This window comes from Stomoxys calcitrans, chromosome 1 (genome assembly GCF_963082655.1).
Source record: "Stomoxys calcitrans chromosome 1, idStoCalc2.1, whole genome shotgun sequence".
Taxonomy (NCBI): Eukaryota; Metazoa; Arthropoda; class Insecta; order Diptera; family Muscidae; genus Stomoxys; species Stomoxys calcitrans.
Window position 1 is genome coordinate 24436872 of NC_081552.1, and position 24184 is coordinate 24461055.

General features: G+C 39.4%; 2 protein-coding genes across 2 annotated transcripts; one reads left to right on the forward strand and one right to left on the reverse strand.

Annotated features, from left to right (window-relative positions):
• Nucleotides 1-12353: 12353 nt before the first annotated feature.
• LOC106082085 (metaxin-2) lies at nucleotides 12354-13761 on the reverse strand. The gene is made up of 2 exons (XM_013244407.2): nucleotides 13395-13761; nucleotides 12354-13331 (listed from the first exon to the last, which is right to left on the reverse strand). The coding sequence occupies exons 1-2, from the start codon at nucleotides 13500-13502 to the stop codon at nucleotides 12534-12536; spliced, it is 906 nt and encodes a 301-aa protein (XP_013099861.2). The 5' UTR covers nucleotides 13503-13761; the 3' UTR covers nucleotides 12354-12533.
• Nucleotides 13762-14454: 693 nt separating this feature from the next.
• Nucleotides 14455-15879, forward strand: LOC106082086 (peroxisomal membrane protein PEX14). The gene is made up of 3 exons (XM_013244408.2): nucleotides 14455-14781; nucleotides 14867-15175; nucleotides 15239-15879. Exons 1-3 carry the CDS (start codon nucleotides 14677-14679, stop codon nucleotides 15683-15685), a joined length of 861 nt encoding a protein of 286 aa, XP_013099862.1. The 5' UTR covers nucleotides 14455-14676; the 3' UTR covers nucleotides 15686-15879.
• Nucleotides 15880-24184: the final 8305 nt, after the last annotated feature.

Here is a 24184-nt window from a genome sequence, read left to right on the forward strand (position 1 = left end):
CGAAATATTTTCGTCTTATTAGTCTGTCATCCTATATGCTGAAGACCTTTGAAAGGTTGATAGATAGGGCAAAGATCCCTGGAGATCGCCTGTCGCGGTAGCAGCATACATATAGTAAAGGCAAATCCACTGAAACAGCACTTCACGACCTAGTCGGCTACAAAAAGGGTTCTCTCGCTATCAAGGAATATGCAATGGTAGCATTTCTTGACATTAAGGTGCTTTCAATAATGTAAAACCGACGTCAATTATCAAGGAGTTAGAGTTTCTAGGCATCAACTCTACCTTAAGAACGTTTATTAAAAACATACTTACTAAAAGATGCATTCCGGCAGGCGTGGGATCTGTGGATCTAAAAAGATGGGTTAGCAGAGAAACGCCTCAAGGAGACGTACTGTCTCCTCTACTTTGAAATAAAGCCATTAACAATATATTATTGTCTCTGGAAGAAAAAGGCGTAAAAGTGGTCGCGTATGCTGATGACGTGGCAATAGCTGATAGGAGAAAATTTCCCAGCACTCTAAGAGATATACGTCAGGAAGCTCTACGTGCAACAGCAAAGTAGGCTACCGAAAGTGGTTTGGGTATAAATTCCTGCAAGACAGCAGTAGTTCTTTTCAGTAGGAGATACATATTGCCTACAGTGGAACCTGTCTCATTGGGTGGAGAGAATGTGCCATTTAAAGAAAGCGCAAAATAGCTGGGTGTTTTGCTGGACAGGAAACTGAATTCAAATCCAACATTTTGGAAAGGACAAGAAAGGCCACTCTTGCCCTATACACCTGCAAGAGAGCTATTGGCAAAAGTTGGGGATTTAGGCCGCGTGTCATGTATTAGATATATACTGCAGTTCTCAGACCTATTATGCTATATGGTGTTGTGGTCAGGTGGACGGCGCTTCAAAAGTCCACCTACTGCTCAGTACTTAACCGGATCCAAAGGATGGCTTGTTTGTGCATCACACTAAGGACGACACAATCTGGTGCACTAAATTTAATGCTACATCTAATGCCTCTGGACATTGTGACTACCAAAATTGCAACGACCACTGCCGTGAGGTTAAAGGAGCTTTCTCATTGGTCATGTGGTGACCACGGACACTGTGTTATACTTGATACAATATCCGATGTTCCAGGCAGTGTGGATTACGTCCTATCTGACCCCCTGTTTGAAAAAAAGTACTGTACCACTATTTCTGATAGAACTGATTGCAACTACGATATCCCTGGTAACAGAAGTTATATAGACTTCTTCTTCAAACTAAACGGTGGGCCTGGTGGGCTTTGGGGTGTACTCTAAAGATCTAGAACTGGTCATATTGAAGAGGTTACCCGACCACTGCAGTGTGTATCAAGCAGAGATCCTTGCAATTAAGGAAGTGGTGGAATGACTAAGATATAATGTCATTACGACGATTGGCATAAATATCTTCTCGACTGTCGCAGATCTCTCAACGAGATGGCTAAACAGTTCAAAATTCACCTTTTCTGAGTGCCGGGCCACAGAGATATCCCAGGGAATTCAAAAGCAGACGAGCTTGCGGGACTAGGAACCGTCATACAAACTCCAAGGACACCGGAATCTGTGGGTATGCCTCTAGCGACATGTAAGCTAAGTTTTCTGGACCAGGCCCGAAGGACAACGAATGATAGATAGTCACAAAGAGGGGGCTGTGAGCATTCCAAAACTATGTGGCCTCATCTAGACTTGAAGAGATCTATTGATTTGCTGTCATTGGCTAGAACAGACGTCTCAATCATTGTGTCCGTCATGACAGATTACTGTCTAATCGGAAAACATGCTGACACACTGAAGGTTATAGATCACCTTTTGTGTGTGTGCCCCGCACTAGCATTTAGAAGGAGTTCCACTTTATTCTTCTCTCCACTCATTTCTTTGAGAACCTTCCTGATTAAGCGGATGTGAACATTCGCAAGTTACTGGGCTTTTTAAAGCGATCTGGATGGTTCAACGGTAGGAACTAGAAGGCATCTTCCTTCTTCTTTTCTTGTGGTATCACAATGGACGAATACGTCTAAGTGAGTCTGATGGCAGACTGCCACTAAAACCTAACCTATGATATAATAGTCATAAATGCAAGTGCAAGTGATAGGGGGATAGCAATTCTTGATCAGCCTCTGGGAAGGCTGGATCGTTCCGATACATAAAATCGAAGCTGTACACGAAGACAAGTGTTCCACAGTTAAAAAAAAATTATTGCTTCACGGTTACCTTTTTTTATGTAAATTTTGATGGTCTATCAATGGCTTTACTTTGCAAATTATGTACTAAGTTCTTACGCTTCAATTCATCGTACAGGCGATAGTCGTTTTGGGATGATCCTGTTATATTGTGGAATTCAAATGAAATATGACATATCCCCATGTTTATTTCATGTTGCAAAACTTTTTTTGCATTAAAAACTCTATACAATCGGCAGTTCTTACTTATTACACTTTTGACTTCACTGCAAAGTTAAAAACACCCGATAGCTACGAGATTTCGCGTAGAATGAATGACGCAAAGATCTAACTGTGCATGTTTTCATGTTGCGCATTGTTGTAATGTAAAACATGCATGTAGATATGCGTATGTGTTTTTTTCATTCTTTCTTTTGCACACAACGGAAGCATGTGAGCAAAAATGGACAACAAACAAACAAACGAGAAATATTGGCAAAATGCTGAACCATATATACATTAAGTAGTTCACTTGTACTTGACCTGGAAAATTCCCCGCTCCAATTTTCGTAAATGGGACAATTTGTATTGTATAGCTACGTGGACATGTTTCAATAGCATAATTTTTATATATGTGATAAAAATTATTAATATTATAAAAAGTTTCCTCACATGTATGAAACAAAGTTTCATAAATATAAGAACATTTTTCATAAACGATGATATTCATATATTTTCTTTCATTAAGAATTTTCACAATATTTATAAACATTGGTACTATATTCGGTGAAACTCCATATAAAAAAATGAGCGGAAGATATTGATGAAAAGTGTTCATTTCGCTTTAACTTGTTTTTTCATCTAGGGGAAATTTACATTTTACGACGCCCAAAAAGATCACAACCACTGTCGCTGCGAAACAAGTCGTTTTCTTACTTAAAACTTGTAATCGTAACTAAGTGTTTGTAAGTTTTAGTGATCTTGCTCACATGTATTTACTCGGGGTGGAAAAAAAATATTTGTGGATGTAAAAATAAGAAACTACAATATTTGTATAAAAATATAAATAAATATACTTCTAAAATAAATAAAAAAAATAATTGCTTCTTTCATAACAAGCTATTTGTAATAAATCTGTTTTAATAACGATTGTGAAAGAAAGTGTTGTTATTTTGGTCAAACAAAATTATTTTTATACAAGTGGAAGATGCTGGCAAAGTCTTTTAGAAAGTTGTGCTTATTTAACCAATACACACGAAAATACTACAAAATCTTATTATTTTTACAATTAAAAGCTGAATGTTTTACTTTTTAAATAGTTTTGTGTTTCATTATTTATTAATTTTGAAGGGTTGGGTAAAGCTGAGTATTCTGTTCAGGTTTTCAGGCGGAATGCTGTCAAACTCCATATAAAAAAACGTCGGCGAAATGTTGGCTGAAAATAGGCGGAAATAAGTACTCTGTTCACAGTGAGGAAAATGGCAAAAAACTTTCAGCGGTTATTCCGAAAGCAGAATAGAATACCAACCCTAAGCATGTATTGGGTTGCCCAAAAAGTTATTGCGGATTTTTCATATAGTCGGCGTTGACAAATTTTTTCACAGCTTGTGACTCTGTAATTGCATTCTTTCTTCTGTCAGTTATCAGCTGTTACTTTTAGCTTGCTTTGGAAAAAAAGTGTAAAAAAGTATATTTGATTAAAGTTCATTCTAAGTTTTATTAAAAATGCATTTACTTTCTTTTAAAAAATCCGCAATTATTTTTTGGGCAACCCAATACATAAGCAGCTGATAAATTGGTTAGTGCCATATTAATTTTTATATGTAAAATTGGCCAAAGAAATCCAAAAAAGTCAAATGTGGTAACCTTGTCAAACCACTGAAAGAACGATTTAGGGAAATTTTTCCTAAAAAAACGTTGTACCAGCCTTAATATAATAAAACTTTTTATATTCGGTTGCCCAAAAAGTAATTGCGGATTTTTCATGTAGTCGGCGTTGACAAATTTTTTCACAGTTTGTGACTTTGTAATTGCATTCTTTCTTCTGTCAGTTATCAGCTGTTACTTTTAGCTTGCTTTAGAAAAAAGTGTAAAAAAAGTATATTTGATTAAAGTTCATTCTAAATTTCATTAAAAATGCATTTACTTTCTTTTAAAAAATCCGCAATTACTTTTTGGGCAACCCAATAATATTTATTTAAAAAACCCGATCATTACATTTGGGGAAATTCTCTCTGTGCATTTGGGAAAATTACATTTAGGAAAATTCTCTCTGTGCATGTGTGTGTGTGTTTTTTCATTCTTTCTTTTGCACACAACGAATGCATGTGGACAAAAATGGACAACAAACAAACAAAGTATACATTAAGTTTTCTTCCAAGTATACATTAAGTAGTTTTCTTGAACTTGACTTGGAAAATTCCGTTCATTTCATGAGACGATTTTCATTGTATACTTACGTGGACATATTTCAATAATATAATTTTTATTTTTATGATAAAAATTATTAATTTATAAAAAGTTTCTTTACATGTATGAAACAAAGTTTCATAAATACAATAACTTTTTTTCGTGAAGGAAAATTCTCTTAGTGTAGTGAAAACAATTTAACCCTGCCATCTTGGTGGTTTTTTGGGTTAAGCCTTTAGAGCTAATTGGATTTTTGCTCATTTTAAATTTGTTTTTTCTTGCTTGACACTCAGGAATAAAAAATTTCTTGATCTGATTGGTCGAAGCAAATTTGCCGAAAATTTGAAATTCACGGCGAATAGAATTTTATTCGCCTTGCTTATAGCCTGTTTGTCGATGTCGAACGCAAGCGTTCGTTCGGCAGGCAAGCCGAACAAAAAAGTAAGCATTCCCATACAAAAATGGGTTCATCTATATCGTAACAGTTGTCAACAATGCGAGACAAATGCCAAAACCAGTCACTTAATAATTTTCTCTCGAACCATGGCGAAACAATTAAAGGTGGTCTCATTTGTACAACAACCACTAAGCATATGGTGCAATCCGCCATGTTGTCAAGCTGATCGACGTTTTGCCAACACACGCAAATAAATTTGTGTGCGTGTGTGTATACATGTGCGTATGTGAGCACAGAAAATGTGAGGAAGAAGATAATTCAAACAAAAATCATCTTAATACCGTCAAACCTGGCCGGCTGTTAACAGCTGTTCGGATGAGACCACCTTTTTTAATCCGCCTTGCTTTCGAGCGAAAATTTTTTTAGCAAAAGTGGAAAGCAAAATAAGACTATAAAGGGTGATTTTTTAAGAGCTATAGGAAAGTTTTTAAAAAAAGAACACATAAAATTCAGAAAAATGCATGAAATCTTTATTTAAATCGATAGTACGGTCCATATAATTTAATGTTTGAGAATTATTTCATGCAAATGTTGACCGTGACTGCGACGCAATTTGTCCATCCGCTTAGTATCTCACGAATAAATGCTTCAATGTTGTCTTTTAATGCGTCAATTGAAGCGGGCTTATCTATCTATAGACATGAGCTTTAAAATAGCCCCACAAAAAATAGTCTAAAGCCAATTGACCGGTTCCAAACGTGCAATAAAATGTTTACCGAACTCGCCTCTCAATAAGTCCATTCTTACGCGTGCTGTGTAGCATGTGGCATGTCATGCAAGCCAAGCTCTTGCATTTTGCATTCGATAGCGCTCACCAATCACAGTTACGTTACAATTCGCATCATCTTTGAAGAAGTACGGTCCATTGATGACCAGCCCATAAACCGCACCAAACTGTGACTTTTTCTAGATGCATTGGTAGCTCTTACAATGCTTCTGGCTGGTCTTCACTCCAAAATTGTCAATTCTGCTTATTTACGTACCCATTAGGCCAAAAATCCAGGAAGAAGTGCGCAATGAACTTTCTTAACAGAGCATTTTAATAATAAAATTCAATAATTTGTAAGCGTTGTTCATTTGTAAGACAATTTATGGTTAAATTATAGACCGAACTGAAGTTTGACAGTGAAAAAAAAACACGAAACGTGCGTGAGCTATTTAAGCCAGTGTTGTCAAAAAGATAATAGCTAAAAAATCACTCTTTACATATATTAACATTTAAGATCCAAAAAAGGTTGTCTATAAAATGTTACGGATATCTCTCTTTAGCTTTAGAGCTTCTAGGAGCCCAAAAAGAAAAAAATGTCCTTTGTGCCTCGAGGTTCTTGTTGTTGTTATATCTACATATCAGTATGTAGTGGTGGCCAAATTCGTCAAGCTTCATAGATGAGTCAGCTTTGTCATATCGAGTATCATTGGTACTCAGTATTTATGCAAGAGCCGTTGCCGTCCGGCTTCTCACTGAGACTCTTCACTCGATACCGCTGATTATCCGCGCCTGTAGTTGCCGCTACTCCGTATGGATCACTCAACTATCCGCTACTTGTGGACGCAGCTAAGCTTCTCTTGACAACGATGAACACTACACAGTTTGGAGCTCAAAGTTCCAGCCTGTGTGATGCTTATAGTTATCCCGTGCCGGGTTGCCTCGAAGAATATTGGGCTCCTCCTCACCCGCCAAGAAATTAAACGCCAATGGATGATTCCATTTGTTTATATCAAACACATCACAATTTTTTATGTTAATGTTTTGAACTTGTGTATGTGATTGAAATAAAGAAAATCACAACATAGTTGCACAATCGTACTTGGAGAACGACCGCCTCCTATTGCACCTGAAGAAATTGACTTCCCCCGGCAAACCAGAGTAGTTCTGGCTCAATTACGTTCTGGCAGATGCAGCCGCCTAGATTCATGCTGACGTGCAAGATGTATGTCCCGATTGTGACTAGAGTTGGGTAGTTCCGGATGGAACTAGTTCATTGAAACTTATCCAAGTAAGGAACTGCTGGAACTAGTTCCATCTCTTTCTTTCATATAATTCCATAGTTCCTTTTTATTTAATGTACACCAGCTGATTGAAATGCCATATTTTTATAACCACCCACTGAAGGATGGGGCTATATTCATTCCGTTTGCAACACATCGAAATATCTATTTCCGACCCCATAAAGTATATATATTCTTGATCATCGTAAAAATCTAAGACGATCTAGCCGTCCGTCTGTTCGTTGAAATCACGGTAGCCTTTAAAATTAGAAATATTGCGCTGAAAATTTTAACAGAATCTGTTTTGTCCATAGGCAGGCTAAGTTCAAATATGGGTTATATCGGACTATATCTTGATATAGCCCCCATACCATATACCGATCTGCCGATTAAAGGTCTTAGGCCCATAAAAGCCACATTTATTATCCGATTTCGCTGAAATTTGGGCAGTGATTTGTGTTAAGTCTCTCGACATCCTTGTTTAATACGGCCTAGATCGGTCCAGATTTGGATATAGCTGCCATAAAGATCGATTTTATTATCCGATTTCGATGAAATTTGGTACAGTAAGTTGTGTTAGGCACCTCGACATCCTTGTTTTATTTGGGCTAGATCGGTCCGGATTTGGATATAGCTGCCATACAGACCGATCTCTCGATTTAAGGTCTTAGTCCCATAATAGGCGCATTTATTATCCGATTTCGCAAAAATTTGGTATACCAAGTTGTGTTAGTCTCCTCAATATTCCTGTTCAATGCAACTCAAATCGGTCCAGATTTTTGGACCTCCCGATTTTAGGTTTCTATGCCCATAAAAGGTGAGTTTATTTACCGATTTTGCTGAAAATAGGCACATTGAGTTGCACTAGACCCCTCGACGTTCGTACCGAGTATGGTTAAGATCGGTCTATATTTCGATATAACTGCCATATAGACCTATCTCTCAATTTAAGGTCTTGGGCCCATAACAGGCGTGTTTATTGTCAGATTTCGCGGAAATTTTAAATAACTAGTTGTGTTAGCTCTGCGATAACCACGTTCAACACGGCTTAAATCGATATAGATTTTCATGTAGCTGCCATATGTACTGATCTACAGATTTAAGGTTTTATACCCATAAAAGGTGAATTTATTGACCGATTTTGTTGAGATTCACCACAATGAGTTCTGCTGGGCCTTTCGACATTTGTCCTGAGTATGGTCAAGATCGGGCTATATTTGGATATAGGTGCCATATATACCGATTTCCCGATTTTAGTTATTGGGACAATAAAAGCACGGTTATTACTCGAATTTCGCTGAAATTTGATACAATGAACAGTGGTAGGCTCTTCGACATTCTTAAAACAAAGTACAAAATATGAATTTTAAATTCCATTATTTGTACACAGTCTGAACGATTTGGGATTACCATAGGGGTGTTTTTTCGATTTCTCCTAATCTACTTCCAATTTGTATGTACGACTGGTTGTAGCAGTTTGCTGTGTTCTTTCTTTCGTATGCTTGATTCTGTTGGGTGTTCAGATCCAGGAACTCTGAGACTAAGGTGAGGTGCATCCAGAGGGATCTGGGTCTGAGTCTAGTGGGTCTGGCTGGGCAGTTAAACAGGTGACGTGTATCGTGCGGTCCCTGGTTACAATCGGGACATACATCTTGCACGTCGGCATCAATCCTAGCTCTGTGGGAATTGAGGCGGCTGCATTTGCCGGTACGTAATTGAGCCAGAACTACTCTGGTTTGCCGGGGGAGGTTGATTTCTTCGGGTGCAATGGGTGGCGGTCGTTCTCCAAGGACTACATTCACCCGGTAGCCAATTACCGCATCCGCTACCGTGTCTGCATGAATGTTGTTTAGACCCGCTTGATATGCCGCTTGATCTAGAGGTTCTCTCTTGTAGCGCTGAACCTCGCGCTCTAGATCGTGTAGATCTATCTATCTACAAGATAATGATTCGGATGGTTTCTGCGATAACAGCCCAAAAGGTATTGCTTGGACAGCATGTAGTTATGTCTTCGCATTGGTAGGATCTTTATCTCCTGATGGAGGTGGTCCACATAAGAACTGAAGAGAGAGTCGCAGTTCGGAGGGTGGTATTCTGACAGATCTGAATATTATTCCACTGCGTGTCACAAAGTTGACGAGACCACACAGGCGCTGCATAACATACCACAGACCGGCCAATTGCTTTGTACGTGGTCAACAAGGTTTCTTTGTCTGCACCCCAAGTGCTGCCAGCAAGTGACTTGAGGACCTTGTTTCTACTTTTGACTTTATCGCAGATTGCTGTGGCATGTGAGCAGAATGTATAAGAGCTGTCAAATGTGACGCTAAGTATTTTGGGACACTTGATGGTCGGAATCATTTCTCCATCGACCATCACAGTTAGCTTAGTATTCACCTCACGCGTATTTGTAGTGAACAATGTGGCTGAAGATTTGGTGGCGGAGCTCGTTGAGGTAGACGTTCAACCTATCGCAGATGTCATCAATAGGTGGGGGGCCTGATGCCATGATCGTACAATCGTCCGCATATGATACGATCTCTATGCCGTCTGGAGGGGGTGGAATGGGGGATGGGTAGAGGTTAAACAGTGTCGGAGATATCACCCCACCTTGGGGAACTCCTTGTTTCACTCTACGGTATTTCGAGTTCTTATCCCTAAATTCCACAAATGACTGACGACCACACAGATAATTCGCGACTCATCGTTTCAGGCCTGGCTGGAGGGACGTGTTGGCGATGTCCTCAAATAATTTGGCATGGTCAGCAATGCCAAATTATTTGAGGTCGAATGCCTTCGATAGGTCCAGTGCCACGAGGACCGTCCTATCACATGGCCTGGGCTGATTGAAGCCACGGCAAATGTGTGCGGTGATGGCATGCAAAGCTGTTGTTGTGCTGTGCAGTCTCCGAAATCCATGTTGATGCTCGGCGAATGGAAATTCTCCTACGAGGCTCGGGAGGAGTAATGCCTCAAGCGTCTTTGCCACTGGTGAGAGAAGGGAGATCGGTCTGTACGACTCCCCCAAACTCGGGTCTTTTCCAGGCTTCAGTAGCGGGATCACTCTGCCCATTTTCCAGACATCGGGAACTATAAGAGTGTTCAATGACAGGTTGAGGACAGTGGTAAGGTACTCAACTCGAGGTGAATCCAGATACTTCAACATCAATGTAGAGACTCCGTCGGGGCCCAACGCCTTAGAAGATTTGGCGCCACGTGATGGCTGTTCATCGGCTCGGAGACCACGAATACGGCGAATGGCTCTCCCCCTTGCCCTGTCTCTCTCGGGATGCACAATAAATTGACGGTTGAACAACCTGGCGCATCTCTTCGGATCAGTCACGGTTATCTCGCCAAAAGTGACTGAGGTCCTGTCATGCCGTCTACAGGGGTTCGAGAGTGACTTAACTGTGGCCCACCGTTTGCCTACACCGGTGCCTAAGTTACATTGCTCCAAGTGTTCCAGCCACAAATTCCGCTTTTGTTCGTTGACTACCCTGTTTATTTCCAGATTCAGCTCGCTGCTTATTTAGGGGTTTAGCGGGGTCCACAGCACGAATTTCATCACGCTCGTCTGCGAGTACCACTGCTTGCGAAGGGAAATTGGGCCGCACTTGGGGTATTAGTCCGGCTGGTATAAAGCGAGCGGCTGTTGCGTTAATGATGTCTCGAAATTTACTCTCGGCCACAAGCACATCAGAGGGGGGTGGCAGTTCACTGAAGCGGCGATTGGTATACTCTCTGAAGCCAGTCCAATCGGCCTTCTTATAATTGATAAACGTCCAGCGCTCAGAGGTTATGAAGTCGGGTGGTCGGTCGATGGTGAGAATTATGAGGAGGTGGTCTGACCCCAAAGAGATGACGGCTTGCCGAATACGTCACTCAGGAGATCAGAGGTACAATTGAAATGTCTGGCGAGTGGGGGCATCCTCATTCACCCTGAAAAACGTGGAGCTATCAATCTGCTCTACCAAAGCTATGCCACACTGGTCGTTACCTGGGGGAGAATGCCATGACGTGTGATGCGCATTAAAGTCCCCTAGAACCAGACGATTATGGCCAGATAGCAACCCACTTATGTCGGGGTTGTAAGTCTGGCCATTAATCGGGACACAGCTACCAACCGGCGGTATATACACGTTGTATATCTCTATCTCGGCAGTACCAGACCTGACTGCTATCCCCATGCATTCCATGTAGGGGTCACTAGCGTCAAGCGCAGGCGAGATAGGTCTATACTGCACGGAATGGTGTATAACGAAGGCCAATCCCCCACCTCAATTCCTTGAGCGATCATTACGTAGCACATTGTAACCGTGACAACTGTGCAAGCTGCAGGTGTTTGTCAGCTTTGTCTCCTGGATCGCTGCGACCAATATGCTCTTCCGACTCATAAAGTCCACGATCTCATCGATCCTGCCACGAAGTCCGTTGTAGTTTAACTGTAAGAACAATACACTTCCCGGCACTGGCCTGGCAATATTAGGGATAGGATCCTGCCGTTGCGTAAATTGCCGTACGGGAGAGGTCGGGGGGTCACATAGTCCGACGACGAGGACGCCGAAGTCGACGACAATGACGCTTGTGACCCACTACTGGCTATGTTCGCACAGTATGACTATACTCCCGTAGTGAAGTGAGGCAAGATCGGAAATGTACCCACTCCATGCACCGGTTACACCAGCCCTTGCCGATGAGGATTCCATCGGGTCAATCCGGTGCGTACAACCGGCTGCCACAGTCTTTTATATGAGCGGAAATGAAAATATTAGTTTCACTTTCCTGATAACTTAAATTAGGAAAAAAGGAAATTAACAAAAAATTATTAATTATTTGTCGCTGTTTGTCTGGTGAAGTTTTACTTCTTTACATTTTTAAATATTGTAAAATTTATTCTTATTCAATTAAAGATGTTAGGCGTGGAAACAGCAAGATAAATATTTAAGACTTAACCGCTGTGATGAGGCTTAGATATTTTGCTGGATTTTTCATTTTACTTTTGAATTTGTGCTTTTAATTTAATCCATTTTTTTAATTTTGAATCCATTATCTAAAAATTTTGGAAATTTTAATATTTATACTTTTATTACGCTTTTTCTTGGTAATTTCTTGTTAAATTTTTTCACTTTTTTCCCATTGTTGGCATATTTTTTTTCTAATACACCCCAATATCATGTTGAGCGAACGCTTGTAACGCACATCATGCTAAAATATGGATGCCTAAATATGCATTAAAGACTTACATTAGGTTTTGGTTTTGCAGGAGGCCTTTAATGTACCCATCTCTAAAACTATATTTCGTGGATGAAAATGTAGAATTCGGAAGAGAAAACGTCCGCGTCAACAATTTATTAGTAGCTCAGTTAAATCTATGGTACAATAAAAATTTGTTCATTAAAGGATAGAAAAAAAAAACAAAAAAATAGAACACATGTCATAAAATATACTTAGTTTCATAATGACTGGATAACATAAAAATACAAAACAGCATCGATCGTTTACAAGGTGTTCTTCATTTGAAAATATTTGTCGTCGATAAAACGACAAAATTGCACTAAGGGCTTAAATTTTTGTACGCTTTGTGCCAGAGCCATATTTGGCAAATTTACTGTTAGTACTGAAAACAAATGACCAAAAACAATAGCATCCAATTCGCAAGGTTCTGCCCCATAAAAGTAGGGGCCCTCATGTTCTTTTAGTTTCATGTTTAATGTTTCACAACATTTCTCCACTTTGTCCATGACATCTTCGATTTCCATGTCGTGCCACTGGTAGACCTTCAGCAGTTTCTTCGCTGTTCGTTGCTTGGACCAATTTTGTATTTTATTTAGGGGCCAAGGAAAAACACATCCATTACGTGGACTGGTTACTTCTTCATACACCCGTGGCACCATAAAACTGATGTAATATTCGGCCATGGTGAAAATATTTTCTGTCAATGAAACATAGGTACGCATTTCTGCCTTTTCGTCTTCGTCCAATGATTGGCCAATAGCACCACTTTTGTGCTCCACAAAATTTACGATAGGTTCAAATTCTGCGAAAACAAAAGCTCCCGCTTGTAGCACCGGCAATTTGGTCATTCTACCGCCGGGTGACATAAACTCAGCATTAGCACAGGATCTCACGTCACACGGGAGATTGCACATTTTCAGGTATGCCTTGACAGCAAGGCAACTGGAGTTCTCCGGCAACAGTATCTGTTCGGCTTCGTATGGTTGGTAGAGAGTTGCATTTTCAGGCCATGGTTCGCTCATCTTTTCCTTTGTATTATATTCGACTAGCAGTTGTGATGTCTGCATTATAGACAGTCATTTAGAGTATACTTTATGTTAAAATGTTCAAGTTTTTGAGCTTACACAATAATTTTTGTTTTGTCTGTTTGAACAAAAATAAAAATATGACAAGAAATGACGTGAGCTCCAGACTAGTGTTGCCCGATCATCTGCTAACCAGATAATGGCCATAGTTTAGACAGAGCGACATGTAAGAAGGGTGCGTTTTGACAGTTGTTCGTGTGAAAAATCGATGTCAGTAATAGGCTTCTATTCTATTCTGCTTTCGGAATAGTCGCGGATATTTTTATTGTTCCGGAAGCGGAATTTGACAGCAGCTAAATGTTTTTGTTTCCATACCAAAACACGTTTTTTTATCTGCACTTTCTGTTTTCTCTATTCAATTAACTTTTTGCAAATAAAGGCTGATACTACGTTCTTTTTTACGGAAAAATTTCCGAAAATCTTTATTTCGGTGGTTTGTCAATGTTACCACATTTGATTTTTTTGGGTTTCTTTAGCCAAAATGTTGCCATTTACATATAAAAAAATAATATGGCATCAAACAATGTATTAGCTGCTTACGAGCATGCGTACACACACAAATGTGGGTGGTACTGAAATTCATGTGTTTTTGTAATTTCAAGCAAAGGGACGAGTGTCCCTTCGTAATTAATATATAATGAAACACAAAACAGTTTAAAAAGAGACAAATGCAAAATTTATCTGTAAAAATAATTAGATTTTGTAGTATTTTGACTGTTGTTAAATTTGACTGACTGTTAAATAAGCACAACTTTCCAAAAGCCTTTGTCAGCATCTTCCACTTTTATCCAAATGTTGTTGTTGTAATTGCAAGATCATAAGCGCAACACATTCTTTCACAAACCTTATTATTTCATACAGATTGATTGAGTTGCATGTTGTGAAAGAAATATTGTTTTTATAGTGAGTTTGACAACATTCCGCTTGAAAAGCTGAATAGAAAACTCAGCTTTAGGTTACATCTAAAAACTTATTATTTTCATTCATATTTATTTGTAATTGATGCTAATTTGTTTGTTACTGTTGCAGCATCTTAACCCTTCACAAACCAAAATACCAACTACTTTGTTTGCCCAAGCCGCCGCCGCCGTCTACGAAAAGGCCCCGGCTTCGTTCACTGTATCGACTGCCATAAAAACCGAAAAACAAAAAAGAAATTAAATTAATAAATTAATGAGGCAAACACCTATCCAATAACTAAAGATAAGTGATATAAGAAAACAAATTACGAAAGAAGAAGAGAAATAGTGCCGTTTAGTTCTTTGTCTTTACATTTTACAAGTGGTTTAAAATTAATCTCGCCGTAGAATTAAGTATAAATATGTCAAATAACACAGATTCCGTGTTATTTGACAATACCATGGAACAAGGCAACAACGAAGGATGTGGTGAGGCGGGATGTATTGAGGCTCCACGTGAGGCTTTGGTAAGTTTCTCATATGACAATTGGATGTCCCCATGTCTATCTGTCTATGCAGCTCTAATCTAATAAATTTTTAATCTGGATATAGATAACTACTGCTGTTAATTTTTTAACAAATTCCAAAGTACGCCATACTACGCTAGTACAAAAACAACAATTTCTACGGTCCAAAGGTCTTACAGAAAAAGAGATACAGATGGCCTGCGAAAGAGCCGGGGTGTTTACACAAGATCCCAATGCTCCGACCGTAATTAATATGGGCATAAATGCCACACAAACTCATGCTCAACTTGCCATACAGCCCATGAGGACTACAGCTTTGGGCCGTCTCAAAGAGATATTGCATTCAATGGCCCTATTAGGCGGAGTGGCATATGCAATATATGCTTTCTGGAAGGTATGTATGCAATGAAAGCAGAATATTTTTGGCTATAATAGCGTACTTTGTTATGTTTTATAGAAATTCTTGGAACCGTTTTTATTTGGCAACAAAAAGAAGAAAACCACAGACGAAGCTTTGTCAGATATTGACCAAAAAGTTGATACTCGCATTGGAGAAGTCAAAACAGAGTTGACCCAAGTCAAAGAGTCCTTGGCTAGGGAACAACGCGATCAAACCCAACAATTTATGCGAGAATTTAATCAATTTAAGAGCGATTTGGAGGCTATCAAAGGTTTATTATTGAATCGTAAACAATTCGCTTCACCCCTGGTGTCTGGCGTTGTAGGTGGACCTGCTTCTATACCAGCTTGGCAACTGTCTTCGTCTTCTCCCCACCACCTACGTCATCACAAAGACAGTCAATCGGATGATAATGAGAAAAATGATGATGTAGGCTCCGGCTCAGGCTCATCCGAGACCGAGGTGGTAACCAAAAACAGTGATTCCAGCTTAGAAATTATGTAAAATCATACAAAATAGGCTTAATTTTCCTTAAAAAAAAGCAACTGCATACATTTATATATATATGAAAGATGCACACAATAATTGTGTGAATGTTCTTCTAGCGTATTTATTTACTGAAGTAAATAGATTATGTATCTGGTCTGATAAGATTGTGTTAAGGGCAATATACACTGAAATTAATTATGTGTTTGTAAGTCTGTCCTTTTTTGCTTTATTATGCTCCATTTGGTTGCATCTTCATTTTGTTCATTTAATTGTAATAGTTTTTTATAGTTTTATTTGAATTGGCTTCCTTTACAGCTTTTGTCACGTATGTATGTCTTTGTAAATGTAAGTTGTTGCAGCGTTGAAAACAAAGGCTACAAAGGAAAGCAAGTAGGGTATTCTTAAATTCTGAAATACTTTCTATTTCTTTCTTTAAGAGTAACAGAAGTGTTTGAAAACATAATACCTTAAAAGTTATGTATTTTCTCCAAATTTTTAGTTCTTTTCTACTATTAAAGTCATACATGTGTAAGTTTTCCTAGGCTTTTGTATGTAATTTTTCATCTTTTCTCCTTTAATATAGAATTGGTTTGTAGGCCTTTTTGCTATTACTTCTAATAATTTATTCTTGTAAAAAACGAACAATTAAAGATACGAGTAAAATAAATAATTTTCTTGTAATTTCCATCGATTTCTGTATAGGAAAGGTGAAAAAACTTGCTTAGGTAGGTAGCTTGAAAAACTAAGTTCGTTTTAATAGTTTAACGTCCCGGCATTGGTTGACTATGAGCACCACACGGGTTGGAACACTCAGTTCCGATTTGTGTGGTGTTCGCCATGTTATTGTTGTAACAACATGTCTGTAGGTGGAGATGGCGATCCTCGCCAAGCTTCTATTGGTGAGCAAGCTCGTTGCCGCGGGAACAAGATAGCGCCTTGTCATGTGAACTATCATAGGCACTCAGTGTTTATGCAAGAGCCGCTGCCGCACGGCCTCTCACTGAGATTCTCCAATCAATACCGCTGATTGTCCGCGGCTGCCATATCAGCTACTCCGTATGGAGCTTTCCACTATCCGCAACCTCCGGACGCGCCCGGTAGCTCGCAGCTAAGCTTCTCGTGACCGCAATGAACACCACACAGATTGGACCTCAATATCCAAGGCCGTGCCGGGGTATTCACCGCCATTACGAGAAGCTCAGCTGGGAGCTACTGGGTGCGTCCCCCTTGCTTATGGCTGACGGCAGTGAATAAACCAAACAAGTTACCAATCAAAAGGTAGTAATACAATCCTTGTCGGCACCCAAGACAAATAACAAGACAATTCATTGTTTAAATGATTGATGACAAATGTTTGTGTGATGTTTATTCGCTAATAAAATAAAAGTAAAAATTTATAAAAATTTAACAAGTTATAAAGGTTAACCTTACGTGTTTAGTTAAGTTGTGCAAGCAAAAAGGAAATAATCAAGGCCTGAAAGGCTTTCATACTATCACAAATGACGCTAAATTTGCAAATACATTATCAATTTTACTGTGTATGATCAGACTGCAATAATAATTAGTGTTCAATGGATGCGGTTCATACCACATCCAACCCTTTTTGCGTTGCCCACTTTAGGGGTGACCATCTTCGCCACTCACTTCAGGGGTGACCATCTTCGCCACTCACTTCAGGGGTGACCATCTTTGCCACCCACCCGGATGGGAAGGCTTCACCACTCAAATCTTCTGTATCCACATCTAAAATGGCAAGTTTGGATATTGGCCTTCTATAAAAACCGGAATTGGTGCTGATTCTTGCAGAGCGCGCCACGCCATCTTTGCCAGTAAACAATTCAACAACTCTTCCACGCTTCCACTGAGAACGGGAAATGTCTGAGTCGCAGATGAAAACAAGGTTTCCAATGTTGACAGGATGAGAAGGAGGACACCATTTTCTACGTCAAGTTAGCTCCGGCAAATATTCCCGAATCCATTGATGCCATATACCATTCTTCAAATTTTGCACAATACGCCATTGCTTACGAAGACACATTAGACGAGGTTCATATGGCGCTGGTGTTTGGATTGAATTTGCACAGCTCAATAAAAAGTGGTTTGGCGTCAATGGGTCGGGATCTTCTGATGTAACAGCCAAATGCATCAAATGATATCCGTTACAAACACGACTTTAATTCCCACCACACTTACCTCTTCGCTGGCATCAGTGAAAATATGCAAATCAGCCGTGGTGTTGAAAAAATCTTGGCAATAAAAAGGTGGAATCCGGAATTGATTTTCAAATTCCATCAACCATAGGTTCCAATCCCTCTAAATGTCAATAGGCAACTCTTCGTCCCAACCGATACCTGCCTTCCATACTCGTTGCATTAAATTTTTTGATGTAATCATAAATTCGCATAAGAATCCAAATGGGTCATAAATTGACATGTTTAGTGAAAGCATTTCACGTTTGGTGGGATCCTTGGTAAATTCTAAAATAGATTTCTCCACTTTATGGAAATTTATACGAAAACAAAAAACATCTGGACTTGGTACCCAGTGTATTCCTAAAATTCTTTCTATATTACCTTTATTTAAAAACTCACCGCTGTTTCCTCCGCTGGCCGATTGTCCACAAGATCTCACCACCCGTTCCGAATTGGAAATGATATTTCTTAGCTCAAATCCACCAGCACTATGAAACTTGATAACATATTTTACAAAACTTACAGCTTCGTCCTCAGTGTCAAAACAATCGACGTAATCGTCGACGTAGTGTAGGTCGAAACCAATTCGGAATCCCTTCTTGTTTATATTTTGCACTCCAAAGTGCGGTAAATAAAACACATGGTCTTGATTCATGGGCTTCTCGTTTACCTCTGGTATAACCTTTTCAGTCATTGATTCTTAAACGATATGCACTCGCATACTCACTGTTGCGGGCCATTTTGTTCTCCACATAATACAAACGTTTTAGGGCCATTTCATACGATTCTGGGAATGGGGACAAATTTTCTTTCCAAGAAGTCGGCACTCGTATCGTTCATCAACGTTTCTTGAGAATTCGTTTAAAAGTTGTAGTGCACGTTTATTCTCTGATGGCAAAGGCTTTGATGTAATTACTTTTACACCGAGTGTCTCTATATCAAAGTACCTTTGCATATGGGATCTTCCTTAGTGTCATTGGGGAACATACGTTTTCGGGCATGAAGGACATGTTTTGTATGTGGGGCTTTCTCTACTGGTGTCGGTCCATAAATGATGACGCACAATCTGGTGGAGGTTACGATCGGTCCAGCGGCTGACAACAAGCGGGGCACTTCCAAGGGAAGTGTTAAAAAGCAATGATGTAGGCTAAGTATTAATTTGGGTTGAACATTTTTGTAATTAACAAATTTTATTTTCGATACATCAAGATTTGTTTCACATTTTACAATACTTTCCAAATTAAAACTTTGTACTGGCAAAGATAGGTCTGACGTCGTATAAACATTTTTAATGGTGTATCTTTTATCTCCTTCCCCGATTCCACTAAGTGTCACATCGAGAACTTCGGAGTCTTGAGCCACACCATGCTCATTCAGCCACTGTAACGATAATTGTTAATGCTTACCATGAAGATCTAAATCGTTGGCAATTGTTTTATCGAGCATGGATACATTTGCACCGTCATCTATAAAAGCATAAGTAGAAATAATTTTCTACATATTCGGATGGGCAATAACAATTTCTCTGCTCGGGCTGTTGTGATGGTGCTGGATTTATATTGCTCTTACCGCTCTTGTCAGCGTCCGCAACATCGTTATCAAGCAAATTGTTGTGATATTTCGAACACTTATTTTTTCCACATGGTTTTTTATACCTGCATTGGCCAAGTTGGTGGCCTTTTTTAAGGCAGAAGAAACAGGCTTTTTAGCATTTTTATTTTTTCCCCTTTTTCGTCGCAAGACATTTCCAGAAAGTGTTTACATTTTTCGACTGACGTTCAGACAGTACAATTTTTAACGGCGACACATGCGAACTTTCGGCTTGGTTGTGTGACTTGGCGAAGATTAGTGGAAACATTTCGTACATATGGCAAGGTATTGTGGACGATGTCAGCCACACGACGTAAAGTTTCTAACCATTGGCTGAAATCTAAAATAGAAGGAGCTTCTTTTAAAAACAGACATTTCTCACCCCATTCCATTTGTCGATTAATCGGCAGTTTGGCCACCAGCTCACTTGACAAAGATGAATTATAAAGATGATGTTCTCCACGAGCGTTTTTTAAGAACGTAGCCATGGTTGTCGTCTTATTGGCGAAACTTACTAATGCCTCCAAATTATCATGGACCAAAGGGGGAATTTTACGGACCTTATCAATCTGGCTTTTGATTAGTTGTTCCGGTCTGCCGAAGGTTTCCCTTAAATTATTCGTTATGGCTTCAACATTGGCAGAGCTTCCCAATAAACATTCCACAGCTTCACGAGCACTACCTTTAATGGATTCCCTCAGGCGCATTATATTACTTTTGGGGTAAGGGGGAGGGTTCGCCTCCCTCCTTCCAGACCAACTTACACAATCTGTGAAAATTTCAAGATAATCGGTTCAGCCGTTTTTGAGTCAAACAAACTGACAAACAAGCACAAATTCATCTATTATAAATAAATGAAATTGTTGCGCTCTGTTTGTTTGTTTGTCTGTTCTGTATAGACTCAAAAACGTCTTAACCGATTTTCATGAAATTTTCACAGATGGTAGAGTTTGGCTCCAAGAGGACACTTTCACTGCTTTGGGCAATATGGGTATCAAATGAAAGGTATTTGAGAGCAGAGTACGAACTTGGCATTACAATGTTAACCTTAGTGTCGGGGGGCCCCTCGCCCCAAAAAACACCACCCAACAGGACACTAACCGCTTTGAGTAATATTGGTATCAAATAAAAGGTATTCAAAAGTTTAATACAAAATCCTCCAGCTGGACAAATTTACCGATTGAAAAAATATGGATATCAAATGAAAGCTATATAGATATCATATTTTACTCCCAAATACTTTTATTTGAGCCTCATATTGTGATGGTCAGTAAATAATTGCTGTTTGTGTGATGTTTTGAGAAGGGATAGACCCCCAAAAAATTGGTCCCGAAAGTGGGTATCAATTTCGTGCTCTACTCTCTAATACCTTTCATTTGATCTCCACATTGACACGGTCAGTAAATATGCCCGACATATGGGTGTTTTGGGGAGTGGGGTGGTCCCCCGAACACAGCCCTAAAAATATAAAGGGTGATTTTTTTGAGGTTAGGATTTTCATGCATTAGTATTTGACAGATCACGTGGGATTTCAGACATGGTGTCAAAGAGAAAGATGCTCAGTATGCTTTGACATTTCATCATGAATAGACTTACTAACGAGCAACGCTTGCAAATCATTGAATTTTATTACCAAAATCAGTGTTCGGTTCGAAATGTGTTCATTCACCGTAACGTTGCGTCCAACAGCATCTTTGAAAAAATACGGTCCAATGATTCCACCAGCGTACAAACCACACCAAACAGTGCATTTTTCGGGATGCATGGGCAGTTCTTGAACGGCTTCTGGTTGCTCTTCACTCCAAATGCGGCAATTTTGCTTATTTACGTAGCCATTCAACCAGAAATGAGCCTCATCGCTGAACGGTGAATGAACACATTTCGAACCGAACACTGATTTTGGTAATAAAATTCAATGATTTGCAAGCGTTGCTCGTTAGTAAGTCTATTCATGATGAAATGTCAAAGCATACTGAGCATCTTTCTCTTTGACACCATGTCTGAAATCCCACGTGATCTGTCAAATACTAATGCATGAAAATCCTAACCTCAAAAAAATCACCCTTTATAAGCATCAAGTTCTACTCTCAAATATAATTCATTTTAAACCCATATTGCCATTGGCATCAAAATTGGATATCTAATTCGTTTTCTAATCTCAAATACTTTTTATTCAAACCCCTTATTGCAAAAGTCAGCAAATATGTCCGGTTTGGGGTATGGGCCCTAAAAACTGTCAATATCGAGCTCCACCCTCTTTAAGACCCAAATTGTCATGGTAAGCAAACACGTCCTATTTGGGGGGTTGCTATGGGGATGGGACGTCCCCAAGACTAATGCTGAAATCAGATTCGTGATCTACTCCCAAATACCTTTTATTTGAGCCTCATATCTCCATAGTAGCCAAACATGACAGTTTTATGAAGTGTTCTTGGGGGTGGGGAGCCCACTCTGTGACTTGGCTCTGAAAATATATGTCAGATTCGTGTTATACTATACAATACTTCTTATTTTAGTCCCATATTGCAATGGTCAACAAATACGTCCTATTTGGGTGTTGTTATGGGGGTGGAGTGGCCCCATAGACACTTTTCTCGAATATTGATATCAAATTCGTGCTTTAATCCCAAAGACCTTTCATTTGAGCCCCATATTGCAATGGTCGAAAATTTGTCCTCTTTGGCGACCGGCGGCCCCCGAATTTGGAAATCAGATTCGTACTCTCAAATACCTTTTATTTGAGTCCCATATTGCCATGGTCAGTAATTAAGTCCTATTTGGAAGGTTTTTTGGGGAGGGGTGGACCCTCAGAAGCTTGATGCCACATTTCGATATCAGATTCGTATTCTACTGATATTGATGGGTATTTAGTGGGTAGGCCGGTCCCAGACTTTATCGCAAATATGTATACCATATTCATAGTCAACTCCCAAATACCTTTTCATTTTTTAGGGTTTGGGGGTTTTGGGCAGGCCCCGTAGACACCTTGGACCAAATTCTTATAACAGATGTACTCAACTTCCAAACACCTTTCATATGATATCCATATTGTCCCAATTGGTATTGGGTTTAGGTGGGTGGGGAGGCCCCTCAGACACCAAGGAATAAATTTTTATTTTTATTTGATACCCATATTGCCCAAAAGCGGTGAGTCCTGCTGGGGGGATTTTGGGGTTAAGGGACAACCCGAACACTTTGGACGAAATTTGTATGCAAATTTCGTACTATACTCTTTAATACCTTTCATTTGATACCGATATTGTCCCAATTGGTAAACATGTCCGTCCGGGTGGGGTTTGGGATGGGGCGTCCCCCTAAGCAATTTGACCCCAAAATTGTATACCAATTTCGTGTTTTTAGGGTATCATAAGGTAGCATTCAAAATTTCACTCAAATCGGTATACACATTTCCGAAATTTGGCGTTTTGAAAAATGGGTTATGTGGGCGAACCCTCTCCCCCTTCGGATATCAAATAATCCGGGGGCCCAAACTCTACCATCTGTGAAAATTTCGTGTAAATCGGTTCAGCCGTTTTTGAGTCTATACGGAACATATAAACAAACTAATAAATAAATACACAAATTTATATTTTATTTATTCGAATATTTTATTTATTCGAAGGACAGACAACTTGTCAAAACAGTAGAGAAAATCATATGATCAACTTTGAACACACTCTCCTGTACCTCTCGCGCTCTTTTTCTTTGTTCGGGTTTGCTTGGCTATTCAAATAATTTCTATCTCCCAATAGATGGCGCTGAATTTGTTGTTGGAGATGCTCGCTGTTGATTCCCATCACATTGTCATCATTTGGTAAGCATCTTCGGCTTACCCATGCCAAAAATATCATCACTGGGTGTTCCTTCAATAATAGTTGCGATAATAATCATTATCATTATCAGTACAAAAACTTACGGCCTAGACCACTAAATTTGTTTTTCTTGTTATACCCTCCATCATAAACTAATTTCGTCATTACGTTTGTAAAGCATCGAAATATTCATCTGAGACCCAACAACCGCCTTGACATCCTAAGTCGAATTAGCCATGTCGGTCCGTCCATCTATCGAAAGTACGCTAACTTTCGAAGGGATAAAGCTAGGCGCATGAAATTTTGCACATATACTTTCTATTAGAGTAGGTCAGTTGTGATTTTAAATGGGTCATATTGGTCTATGTTTTGATATAGCTGCCATATAAACCGATTTTGGATCTTGACCTCTTGAGCCCCTTAACGCCGCAATTCTTCTCCGATTTGTCTCAAATTTTGTATAAGATATTTTGTTATGACTTCCAACATCTGTGCTAAGTATGGTTCATACCGTTTAAATACTTGATACAACTCCCATATAAACCGATCTCCTAATTTGACTCTTTGAGCCTCTAAAGGGCGCAATGCTTATGCGATTTGGCTAAACATTATTTTAACGACATCTACTATGACCTTCCACATACGTGCCAAATATGGTCTGAATGGGTCCATAACATGATATAGTTCCCATATGAACCGATTTCCCGATTTTAATTCTTAAAAATCAGCTATTTTCAATGACTTGGCGAACAAATCGAGTGACAAAACAAAAAAAAAAAAAAAAAAAAAAAAAAAATGCGTGCTTATCGGCTACTTGGGCTCGACTGTAAAAAGGCGGCTTCTTATCTTTCAGCTAAATTTTCAATCAAACATGCTCCACTGAGCTTTCGCTTTCAAGACGTTGAAAAATGTCATCTCTG